The 12637-nt window shown below is 41.4% G+C and overlaps 2 protein-coding genes across 2 annotated transcripts; both read left to right on the top strand.

Annotated features, from left to right (window-relative positions):
- Positions 1-3337: 3337 nt before the first annotated feature.
- Positions 3338-5849, top strand: LOC307016063 (general transcription factor II-I repeat domain-containing protein 2B-like). The gene is made up of 2 exons (XM_079645099.1): positions 3338-5354; positions 5478-5849. Coding segments are annotated over exons 1-2 (1971 nt in total). The 5' UTR covers positions 3338-3384; the 3' UTR covers positions 5479-5849.
- Positions 5850-9610: 3761 nt separating this feature from the next.
- On the top strand, positions 9611-11846 carry LOC307016164 (uncharacterized protein; the record flags this gene model as incomplete). The annotated part of the gene is made up of 2 exons (XM_079645197.1): positions 9611-10015; positions 10374-11846. The coding sequence occupies exons 1-2, from the start codon at positions 9731-9733 to the stop codon at positions 11844-11846; spliced, it is 1758 nt and encodes a 585-aa protein (XP_079501323.1). The 5' UTR covers positions 9611-9730.
- Positions 11847-12637: the final 791 nt, after the last annotated feature.

The following is a 12637-nucleotide window of genomic DNA, read 5'->3' as shown; positions in this document are numbered from 1 at the left end:
GTTTTAGATGTGACTTTAGAGTAGAGGGGAATTATTGAAAAGGGATTTGTACAGTTTTCCGCGGCATCTGCTGCTGCGAAAATGTGGGGCAGGGCTGAAAAGTGGGGGGGCCAATGGCCCCCTGGTCCCCCCGCTTCCGGCGCCCTTGACTGACAGCGAGAGACTGTTCAGCGCTGCCACTCATGTGCTTGATGAGAAGAGGAACAGACTTATGGCTGATAAAGCAGAGAAGCTACTGTTCATTAAAAATAACTTCCCACTTTTCCTTAATAAGTACACAAGGCTGGCTTATCATAAGCTTATCTAGTTCTACATGTCTACTCTATACCCACTTTCCTGAACAATTTTCATTGTGAGTTATAATTCACCATCTCAGGTTATCATTAGGGGGAAATGACAGCAGCACAGTGTTCAATATATTGTACTTTCGGTATCGAAATGATACAATGTTGTTTACATTGCTCATGAGGACAGACCTATGGGACAGACCACCTTATTTGCAGATTCTTGAAATTGTAATTTAATTTGTAATTGATTGTGGATTTTGTATCCAGTTTTCACTTTATGTATCTTTATACAATGTTTACTACTTTGCTTATGAGGACAGACAGCCTTATTTACAGATTCTTGAAATTCAATTGTAATTTCATTTGTAAATAGTTACATTCATGTGGATTTATCCAGTTTGCACATTTGTATGCATGCACTTATAGGTGCATTTGTTGTTGTTGAAGGCCTGGCTGTTACAGTCTTTATTTACACTATTTTGTTGTGGGCCTACTGGCCTAGATGTTTATGCAGTTTTAAAGCACCTTGGCTTTGTTCTGAATGCACTTTGTTGTAGTTATCCTACAGAGAAAAGAAAATGCACTTGACTTGGAATTAATGTACTGTATGCATTCAAAAGTGCTGAATAAATGTTTTATGGACCCATAATAGTGATTATTATTTAAGTTAAGTTTTGCCATAATCATTTATTTTTCCATAATCAGGCAGCTGAACAACATTGGTAAAAAATGTATACATTATATTTCTATTAATCATTTTCGGCCTTTCGGCATTCGGTTTTCGGCCAACTGTTTCCTATTTTCGGTATCGGTTTCGGCCAAGAATTTCCCATTCGGTGCACCCCTAGTAAATATAACCTATCTACCAATTGGATCAAATGTAAAAGTCAGCCGAATTAGTGTTGATAGTGCGAGGAGACTAATTGTGTGAAGAAAAATTGAAGATGTTGTTTATTTGTTGATATATATATGATCCACGTCAAGTCTTCAGTTTCGGCGGCATTTCTTCCAGTTTTTCCAAAGGTCTTCTCATCAGGGCTCTATAAATAAAGAACTACGGCAGATCTGTAATATTTAATGCAGCCGAACCGTGTATTACAATGCCGTTATTAGGGCTGCAACAAACGACTAATTTGATAATCGATTAATCTATCGATTAATGAAACGATTAATCGATTATTCGGATCGTTAAGGTTTTAACTGTACTACTACTTATATCAATACTGCTTATCGATCTGGTCCTTTTAACGATAGTATTAACGGTTCTTTTGACAAGAAATAAGGTAAACTAACTAAACAAATTGTGAACAAAACTAACATTGCTTTTTATTTTTAATTAAATGCATAATATTTCACATCAAAAGAAACAACAATGTTTTAACAAATCATATTAAATAATGTGATGACAGAACTGTAAACAGAATAGCTGAAACTTTAACAAAATAACTCAGTTACCTCTAATCCTTAACCTATGTTTTTATAACTGAGTTAACTCTGTGTGTTGCTGCTAGCATACATAACACCTGACGTGGAAACGTTACTCGTGGACGGGGCTACAGAGCTACTAGAAAGACAGTGGAACCCGGTGCATTCCTCCGTCTGAATGTGGTGCACTTTTGCTAAATGTTTAGACAAATTGCTCGTTTTACCGCCTTTATATGATAAACTGTTATTGCACTTTTGGTAACGAGCATTGTCCACATCGAGACGGCTAAAGTTTAACCACACCTCGGAGCGCGTTCTCTCCGCCATCTCCTGCATGTGTGTGTAAACTGCCCCGCCCCCTCGCAAGCAGGCGGGGGAGAGATCTCTCGTCTGAATTGGGAAGATCGAAAATACATTATAGACGCATTTTGTAGTCATATTGCATATTAGAAACTGAGTTGGCGACACTAAGACTGCGATATAATGTTTATGTAGCAATAATACATATGACATATGTTTTAAATCTCTCCTGTACCGATAAAAAAGAGCGATAACGTTGGAGCTTAACGGGGTGTAGAACACATGTGATGACGTCACCAACGAATCGACGACTGAATTAGTTGCCAACTAATTTGGTAATCGATTTTAATCGATTAAGTCGATTAGTTGTTACACCCCTAGCCGTTATGTGATGACTTTCAAAGAGAAAAGCAAGAACACACGGAATTAAGTATTCTTTTATTCTTTTAAAATGTTTTCCGGATTTCATATCATATAAACACCAAATCCCAGCATGCATTGCGGCTAAAACATCCAATCGGCGAGCTTAAACCATAGCTGAGGATCTTGGGTAATCGCTCGAAATGCCTACGTCTGTTTCCGGTTATTTTTATTTTGAAATTCAGTTCCTGACGGACGCCAAAAAAGCCAGAGATTATGGAATTAAACAAATAAATAAAAACAAGGATAATTGTGTGTTATTGGTGAGTAAATAACAGTGTGTTATTTTGAAAAGAATAACTTAGAAGGAAAAAAAGTTTTACAAATATACAGATTTCAGTATCCTGAGGCTCTCAGCCCCATTTATTTTCCTCAGACGGCAACAAAAGTCCGAAATTATACGATTTAAAATAAAAGCAATAATTGTGGCTTGATATTGAGTAAGAACATGCTTTTATGAACCACACAGCTTCCGATCTTCCTATAACACGTAATGCCGTAGACTTGCCACCCGTTCCTTGAAATACGTATTTGTTACGGAATTAGCAGTTTGTCCCGTATTTTCACAATCTGTCCCATGCACGTCTGTCACACACACACGTGAACACTGAACTAACAATAATGAACAAAATAAAGGACAGGAAATATTAAAAACAGCAAAATATGTTGGCGGGAGGTGCGCAAGACCTTCCGCGGACTCTCCTCTCTGCTCTGCCTCTGTGCCAAATCCCAGTGGCGGGCCGTGCATTTCACTCCTAGGCCTTCAGTGATGTCCTACACCAAACGTGTCAAACTCAAGGCCCGCGGGCCAAATGTGGCCCGCCACGTCATTTTATGTGGCCCGCGAGAGCTTAATTACATTACATTGCATTTTTTTTTTTTTTTTTTTTAATTTTTCTTAATTTTTATTTTTTTCTTAATAGGTCTGATTGTCTAAAAATAAATAAGTCAAATGCGTGCCGTGACCAAAAACTACATTTCCCACAATACATGCCGATTATGTTACCCGCGAAGTGACGGCATCCCGCCACTAGACTGCAGTGTTTCCACATCGATGCGATTTTCCCAACAAGTGGAATTGAGAAATACAAATAATGATCCCAAAATGTCCAGGAAGAGAAAAATTGATGCAGATGGAAGGGTGTTTCAAGAAAGATGGGAAGGTGAATACATGTTTGTGCTTCAAGGAGAAAAACCGGTATGTCTTTTGTGTTATGAGGCGGTGGCGGTTGTCAAAGAGTACAATCTACGTCGGCATTTTGAGACCAAACACGGAGGTAAGTATGCCAAATTTAGCCATCAAGAAAAACAACAAATTGCCCAAGAATTAAAAGGCAAACTGCGATCGCAGCAGAATGTGTTCGCGAAAGCCACAACCAAAAACAACGCGGCAGTGAAAGCTAGCTTTGTTGTGGCTGAAGAAATCGCCCGCGCTTCAAAGTCTTTTTCAGAGGGAGCGTTTTTGAAGCAGTGCATGCTGAAGGTCTGTGAGCAGGTGTGTCCCGACCAGATACAGACTTTTAAAAATGTCAGTTTATCAAGAAACACCATCGCGGACCGAGTTAAGGAACTAGCAGGAAACCTGGCAACACAGCTGGCCGAAGAGACACGCAGCTACATAGCTTTTTCATTAGCTGTTGATGAAAGCACAGACAACACGGATACAGCGCAGCTATCTATTTTTATTAGAGGCGTGAAGTCGGACCTCTCTGTCACTGAGGAGCTGTTGGATGTGGCTGCCATGCATGGGACCACAACGGGACGGGACATTTTTGATGCGGTGGAGAAGTCCGTCAGTAAAAACGCATTGCCCTGGGAAAACTTGGTGGGATTAACTACAGACGGTGCACCTGCAATGTGTGGAAGAAAAGTGGGCTTGGTTGGACTAATGAAGGAGAAAATGCAAGAAAGTAACTGTCACACGCCTCTGATAACGTATCATTGCATTATCCATCAAGAAGCTTTGTGCGGGAAGGTGCTGGGGATGGATGATATAGTGACCACGGTCATGAAGACAGTGAACTTCATTCGGGCGCGTGGCCTGAATCATCGTCAGTTCCAGCTGTTCTTGCAGGAGATGGGCTCGGAGCACGGAGACGTGTCGTACCATACAGAAGTAAGGTGGCTGAGTAGGAGCAAAGTCCTCAAACGATTTTTTGAGCTTAGGGAAGACATTGCTCTTTTCATGCAGAGTAAAGGAAAACCCTTGTCTGAACTGTCAGATCCAAACTGGCTGTGTGACTTTGCTATGTTGTGTGACATAACCGAACATCTCGCCCAACTGAATCAGAAGCTGCAGGGACGCAAACAAGTCATCACGCAGATGTCCGACACGATCACGGCTTTCCAGCGTAAACTTGACCTATGGATGTGCCAAGTGAAACAGGACAATCTTGCCCACTTTCCTGTTTCTCAGAGCATCTCAGCCTCATGTCCCGGTACTTTCTCATGTGCTCAGTTAGCTACCAAACTGAGCCTGTTGATGAATGAGTTTGATCGGCGATTCTCTGACTTCAGACCACAGCACTCTGGATTTGCCATCTTTGCTAGTCCTTTCACCACCGACGTGTGCACTGCACCCCAACAACTTCAGATGGAGTTAATAGAGCTTCAAAGCGATAGTGGCCTGAGAGCAAAGTTCCAGGATGTTACAATCCAGGACTTTTACCGTCTACTGCCCCCTGCTTTCATGCCACAGCTTCGACTTCATGCTGCCCGTGTTCTGTCTATGTTTGGGAGCACCTATCTGTGCGAACAGATGTTTTCAATAATGAATCTAAACAAAAACAAGCACAGATCACGCATCACTGACGACAACCTCCACGCTGTTCTACGGATTGCTACAGCACAGGACCTAAAACCAGACATTGACACACTGGCCACGGAAAAACGGTGTCAGACATCTGGTCAGAAAACACATTGGTAAGCATTTGAAAAAACCTAATAATATATAATAAAATGCAATTCAACCAAGAAGAACAATAGTTAAACTATGTGCAATGTAATGATTGTGTTTGCATTTTGTTTTGTGTTTGTTATTTACAGAACATGATCAATGGATGAGGATGGTGGAGAGGGGATCCACATGGTGTGTTCAAGGACAGGCAGCATCTCCTCATCAAAAACTAACCTAAAAACTTGACCAATATAGTTGTGGACTGAGACAACCCTTATTTTGTTATTTTGAGTTTATTACATATACTACTTTATATGTGTAGCAATGTATTTAGTGTTTGCAGGTTTTATGTGTTTCTGCAAACAAATGTTTACTGTAATCAAACCATCTCTCATGAGTTGGATGTATGCCCCCTGCAAGGCTGTGTGCAGCCATTTGTTTTTGTAAAATGCTACATCTGTCACACATGTTCTTAGCAGCTCACAATTGTTGGTTTTACAGTTATTTGTTATTTCAAGTTTTGAACCAAGTTAATGTCATAACTTGTGTTTGATGTTATTTTTCTTTATTCACTTGGATAGTTTGATCGTTGATTGATGGAGTAATATGGGTTTCATAACCTGACAAATTAAAAGGATTTATGTTATAATAACAGAGCAACAAGCAAACATAATTTTTTACATCTATGCAAATATATATGTAATATTTGTAACTTGAATAAGTAATAAATTCAGTTATTTAACATTAAGGAGTAGTTACATTTATTTTACATTGCATTTAGTTACATTGCATTTAGTTACATTTATAAGTTACATCTGGCCCTTTGAGGGCAACGATTATGCTGATGTGGCCCTCGGTGAAAATGAGTTTGACACCCCTGTCCTACACAGTCCTACCTGAATTATTCCACCTCTTAATACCATCATTATGACGCCATGGCTCTAGAAACTATACATTTAGACAGAAACGCAGTATAACCGGGCGTTGCATCACCTTAACATAGTCAAGTACAACAGAGTTATATTAATATTTCCGAAGCATTTATAATCAATATATCCGCATTTACAATTAAGAGTGTTAAACTACCAGCTTTAAGATCACTTGGATACGGTCAAAACTTAAAAATAAAAGGGGCTTTTAAGGCATTAGTCTACAAAGTTTTATTAAGTCCACCAAACCAAGTTTGTTCACTAAACAGCGCATTGTCGCACCCAAAGCAGTTTCATTTAAGAAACGTGACGATAAAGACACAAACTATTCACTGAAAATAAAAGAAAACAAACAAATAATTTGCATTTGTTCATGAGGATATATTTGCGACAGTGGTGAAAGTGTATTCCTAGCACTGAATGTCCACTTTGATAAAGGTTAAACCAAAACAATTCTACAAGTCTCCTTGAGTACTTTTACTGCACAGCTGAGCCAGTGCGCCACACACATCTCTATATCTCTTGCAGAAGCATCAAACATTTATTTTATATATATTTGTCATTTTAATTACATATATATTAATTCGTTAATATTGATTTAATATGAACGACATAAAATGACAAAAATATATTAAAATAAAATAAAAAATAAAATGCTTTGTACTCACCAAAACAACTGATTATTTGAATACAAATTCCATCCTCCTTTCTTTCCTCAAGAAGACTTCAATGACTCTGTTGTACAGTTTATCTGTGCGTTTCAGTTCCACCAATAAGTCATTTTCTATAGACATGAAGGCTAATGATGAAAGCCTAGTCTGTCCAGTAGAATTTCTGGCATAAGTTTTAATTCGCTTTAAGGCCGAGAATGACCGCTCGACAGAAGCAGTGGACACAGGGATAGTCACTGCCACACATGCCAATGTGTAAAGCTGCCCCATGCTCTCACTCAGATGTTTCTGCTTAAGGAAATCAAGGAGATCAATGGGACTTTTCCCTTCAAAATCAGTCATGGCATACATTACAGTCAGTTCTGTTTTTAGCCGGGACAGATCGAACAGTGTTCCGTGACTCTGTGTTAATTTGGCTAAGGCTGTATGCGGGAATTTTTTCCGGTAGGTCTGAAAGTGCTGGGGGTCCAGGAGGGAGAGAAACATTAATTTTTCGTGGTCTTGAAACCTACTCCGTATCTGGCAAAGAATGTTGTCCAGAATATTGCTGTGGAGTTGTTGGTAGTATGCGCGAAGGTCTCCTTGTGCTGTACGTGGGCCTCTGCGTGCGCTCGGACCACTTGAGATGCGCGCTGTGTCCTCGTAGATCTGACGAAACTGGCACCTCTCTCGCTCAATTGTGTCACAAAACTCGTTCACCCTTGTCAGACAGAATTGTACATCCAATGTTTGTTTCTGTAGTATTCCAAAGAGCACATCTGAATGCTTAAAAATCCCATTGAATGTTTCAAGCAAAAAACAAAACTCAAAATCATCCAGACGTGCATTAAATCCATCAGCGCTAAGCATAGTATCCCCATCATACTCCTCATGATGTTCCAGTATGTGGTCAAACACCTCCTTTAGGGAAACTCTCTTCTCAAAGACTGCATTGACCAATCTCGATGTATATTGCCACCGCGTTGGTGCAACATTAGGAAGACGACACTTGCAAATGTCATCCAGCAGTTGCGTGCGCTTAGGGGATCTGGAGAAAAATGCTGCAATGCCATTGAGGCTGGCAAAAAAGACCTTGCATTCTTTAAGCTTTGAGGCCCCTTGAGTCAGTACTAAATTTAGTCGATGTGCATAGCAGTGAATGAATAAGGCCATAGGTGCCCTCTCCTTAACTGTAGCCTGCACCCCGTTTAGTCCAGATGCCATGACCGCTGCGCCATCATAACACTGTGCCACAACTTTATCCAGACTACATTCATATTCCTCCATGAAACGGAAAATAAGAGCGGCAATGTCATCAGCTTGCTTGCCGCTTGTAACATATTCAAATCTGACAAACCGCTCCTTGACACCTGTGTCCGTCACATAACGCAGGACAAGTGCCAGTTGTGCTACATTACCCACGTCTGTCGTTTCGTCCACCATAACAGCGACAAAGTGTGCTTTTTTAATCTCCATTTTGATCTCTTCTCCCATCACTTCAGCAATAGCATAAATCAGGTCGTTTTGTATTTTGCCTGACGTCCCAGTAAACACTTTGTTTGTGGACAGGTGGTAATGCAAGTCTGTGTTGTTCTCAGCAAGCAAAGAAAGAAGCTCCACGTAGTTTCCTCTGTTTCTGGACTCGGCGCTTTCATCGTGTCCCCTAAATGAAAGTTCCTGTTTACCCAAAAACAGGACAAAAACAATCAGTCTTTTCAATATTTCCCTATTTTTGTTCACCCTTTCGTTGTGGAGCTCCGTTTCCCGGCGCACTTGTTCGTTGAGCTGTAGATCCACTCGGGTGTCCCCAAAGGTTTTCAAAAGCACCATTGCTTGTAAGTGCCCAGCCGTGCTTTGGTGTCTCGTTGCTGCCTTGGTTAGACAACTCAAGTTTGCAAATCCAGTGTGGCTCCAAACACCAAATCGATCAGTTGCAAATAGCAGGCATTCCCAGCAGTACAATTTGCAGTGCCTCTCGGAGGCTGTGAGCCAGGGGTACCGCTCGTAGTTAGTGATTTGAAAGTGGCGGACAAACCCTTTCCCCCGCTGTGATAGGCTCGCTAGCGTCGGGGTTTGCCGTTCTCTTCTCACGATGTCTAGCTTTTCTTGAAAAGTTCGTCTTGAAAATGGCGTTGTAATTATATCTGCGACCAAATCGATCTCTTCTCCTCCTTCAGCCATTGTGGGTTGAAAAAAAACAGCTTGTAGAAATCTACACAAATTAGCTCGTTCAAATTCAAGTTCAGTTTGCTAGCTCTACATAGCTCTGCCTCTCAATAGTGCGTATCCAATCAAAAGACGTGCACGTGCTAACGTCATCGTACGCCTGCTAGCTGGCCCGTTGTCGCCAACTCAAAATCTGATTGGTTAACGCCACAGTTTTGTTTCCGTTCACTTTAATCTACAGGCGCCCGCACTGTTGATTCTGAAGGCCTAAGGGCAGATTTCTTGGACCCTGGCAACACATTATGGCTGAAATATGATTGGATAAAAGCTCTAACATAAAGGCCAACCCTCCAAATCTCGTTCTGAGGCTGGAAGCAGCGCAACCAAGAGGAAAGCTATGAAATGAAGAGAATAGACTACAGGGAATAATTTAATACATATTTGTGGAAAAAATATATCAAAATTTAATTTATATTCTGATGATGTTTAGGCCAGCAGAGAAGGCCTTGCTGGCCCTGACGGCCCACCACTGCCAAATCCTGTCTGTCTGCCTGTCAGCCCGGCCCGGCCCCTTTGCGCTGCCTGTCGTCGTTACGCTCGCTACGTTACGTCATTACGCCGCTCTGTCGCGGCGTGATTTTTAAAAACAAATGCAAGATGTCTTCAGATACGCCACCTCGTCCTCAAAAGAGGAAACACCGACAACAGAAATACAGACGAGAATGGGAAGAGGCAAACCAGTGGCTTGATAGGGTCCCTGAAGATGACTACAAGGCAAATTGCAAAGCATGTCGCAGAACATTTTCAGTGTCGCACGGTGGGCTGTCTGATGTCAAACAGCACGCAGCCGGGGATCTCCACTCAAGAAATATCAGAACACAAAGGAGCCAAGCACCAGTGTCACAGTTCTTCATAGCTGAAACATCTCCTGAGATTGATTCGGTATGATATGGGACCAGGGGTGGGTAGAGACTCTACCCACCCCTGGTCCCATATCATACCGATAAGATTTTAAAGTCTATTAAATAAACGTGTATTTAATATTATCAATATAGAATGAAATGTAACCATAAAGAACATCTCTGATTCAGAATCAGAACTCTTATGTTGTTATGCTAATGCTGCTCATTTGAAATTATTCCTAATAGATTAACAGCAAATAAATACTGTGAATAAATAGGCCTACTGTGAATAAATACGATTGATTGATTGATTGATTGATTGATTGATTGATAAATAAAATAAATAGTGACAACAATATGAAAGTAATAATCTGACATCATCCCATTCCCCCCTCTAGATTACTGCAGCTGAGGTGACACAGGTATACCACACAGTAAAACATAACCTCAGCTACAACAGTGCTGACTGTGGACACAAGCTCAATCAAAAGACTCTATCTGATTCCAAAATGGTGAAGAAGATGACTTTGGGGAGAACAAAGCAAGAGGCACTGGTGAAAGACGTCCTGGCCCCGAAGGCAGTGGGTGATGTTCTCAAGATCTTAACATCACCACCCCTCCCATTCTCCATACAGACCGATGCTTCCAATAAAGGGAACAGGAAGATGTTTCCCCTTGCTGTCCAGTACTTCACTCCAGAGTCTGGTGTCACCAACAAAATGCTGGACTTCATAGAGAATCCAGATGAGTCAGCTGCTGGGATTGTAGCTCTCCTGGAACAATCCCTTGAGAAATTTGGCTTGTCAATGGATCAAGTGACTGCATTCAGTGCTGACAACACAAATGTCAATTATGGTATTCACAACTCTGTTTTCACCAACCTGAAGAGAAAACAAAACGATCTGCTGCGAGGAAACTGCCATGCCCACATAGTGCACAACACAGTGAAGCACGCCCTTGACAAGCTTACTGTAGATGTGGAGAATGTTGTGCTGAAGGTCTATGGCCACTTCTCCATTTCAGCAAAAAGAAGAGAGTCACTCAAAGAATTTTGTGAGTTTTGTGACGTTGAATTCCAAGAGATCCTACGACATGTGACAACCAGGTGGCTCTCCCTCAATCCAGCCATCCATCGGCTGATGCAGACCTGGACTGCACTGAAGTCGTACTTCATCAGTCTAGGAGACGAGTGTCCCAAGCAAGTGCAAGCTTTGTTAAAGCTCAACAGAGACTCAACTGTGGAAGATGAAGACATTGTGGAGATTTACCTTCTTTTCTGCAACAATATACTCTCCCTCTTTGAGGAAGTAGTAAAGAGCCTGGAGAGCAATAGAACCACCTGTGTTGAGTTGTATTCCATCATGGATGAATTCAGGCAAAAGCTCATACAGAGACGAGACGACCAGTTCTATGGGTACCTAACAAGGCAAAAGCTGCAGCGCCTCCTCCCTCATGACGCACACATGGCAAGGGCCGAATTCACTGCATTCCTCAATACAGCCATTTCATATGTTGAGAAATGGTTCGACTTCTCCGAAGAGAACTGGCTCTTCTCACTGCAGCCTCTCTTACTCCAACATGGCAACCTGACCTTTCATCAAATTGAGAAGGTGGCTACCAAACTCAACCTCATCAATAAATTGAAGATGAATGAGCTTTACGATGAGTGCACCACAGCCAATACAATCCTGAGGAGGCTCAGAGAAGAATATTCTGATGCATGGAAGTCCAAGGGTGTGGCTGCGAGGTGGATGGCTGTGTTTAAAGAAGTGGATGTGCCCAACATGCTCTCCATCATGAGACACATCCTGAGCATCCCAGCATCCACTGGATACGTGGAAAGGATCTTCTCCAGAATGACCAACAAGTAGAGTGACTGCAGGAGCAGGTGCTCAGTGGAGCTCATCAGGAGTGAGCTCCTCATTACTCTGAACTTTGAGCAGACCTGTCCAGAGTTCCACACCACAGCTCTGAAAGACAAGGAGCTGCTCAGTGCTGCAAGAAGTAACAAGAAGTACTCCTGGAAGAAGAAGTGAGGAAGAGAGGGGACTGTTTAAACCTGTTCTAACAAAAAAAAGGACATAAAGGAGTTGAGGGAAGCTATGCACTTTATTTTTTATCTGTTTATTAGTTTTATGTTATGCACTTTCTTTAGGCGTATCTTGACTCCACTGGTGGCTCCCAGTTATGAAGCAGAGGGTATGCGGCCAGGTTCAGACTTGGCTCAGGGAGTGATATTATCAATCTTTTCATTTGTCATTTTGTTCAATCAGATAATCATAACAGGTTCACAAAAGTGTTTCATTTTAAGATGATTCGTAAAAGAGTCCTCAGGCAGGCTTTGTTACAGCTGTTACAGCACTTTATATGCATATAATACAGACTAGCATATGCTCAAGTTCAGCCTAGGTCAGTCTAATCACCCGTAACAAGTTTACAAGTGTGTTTCATTTCATTGTTTTCTGCCTTAAGTTTAATTGTTCCCAAATGTTACACTTAAAGCACATTCTATTGTAGCTTATTTAATTTAGGTGCTGTTCTGTTTCAGTTAACGTGCCCTATGCAGGCAGGCTTTGTTTAATTTACTATGGCTATGCTCAGGTTCAAATGTTACACTTAAAGCACATTCTATTGTAGCTTATTTAATTTAGGTGCTGTTCTG

The sequence above is a fragment of the Notothenia rossii genome (genome assembly GCF_949606895.1).
Source record: "Notothenia rossii genome assembly, chromosome: 8".
In the NCBI taxonomy this organism is placed as follows: Eukaryota; Metazoa; Chordata; class Actinopteri; order Perciformes; family Nototheniidae; genus Notothenia; species Notothenia rossii.
The sequence above is the reverse complement of the archived record's forward strand: the minus strand, read 5'-3'. Positions and strand labels throughout refer to the sequence as shown.

What these genes read in the sequence shown, in the direction of transcription:
- LOC307016063 (XM_079645099.1), top strand. Translation starts at nt 3,385, where the DNA reads ATGCGTGCCGTGACCAAAAACTACATTTCCCACAATACATGCCGATTA.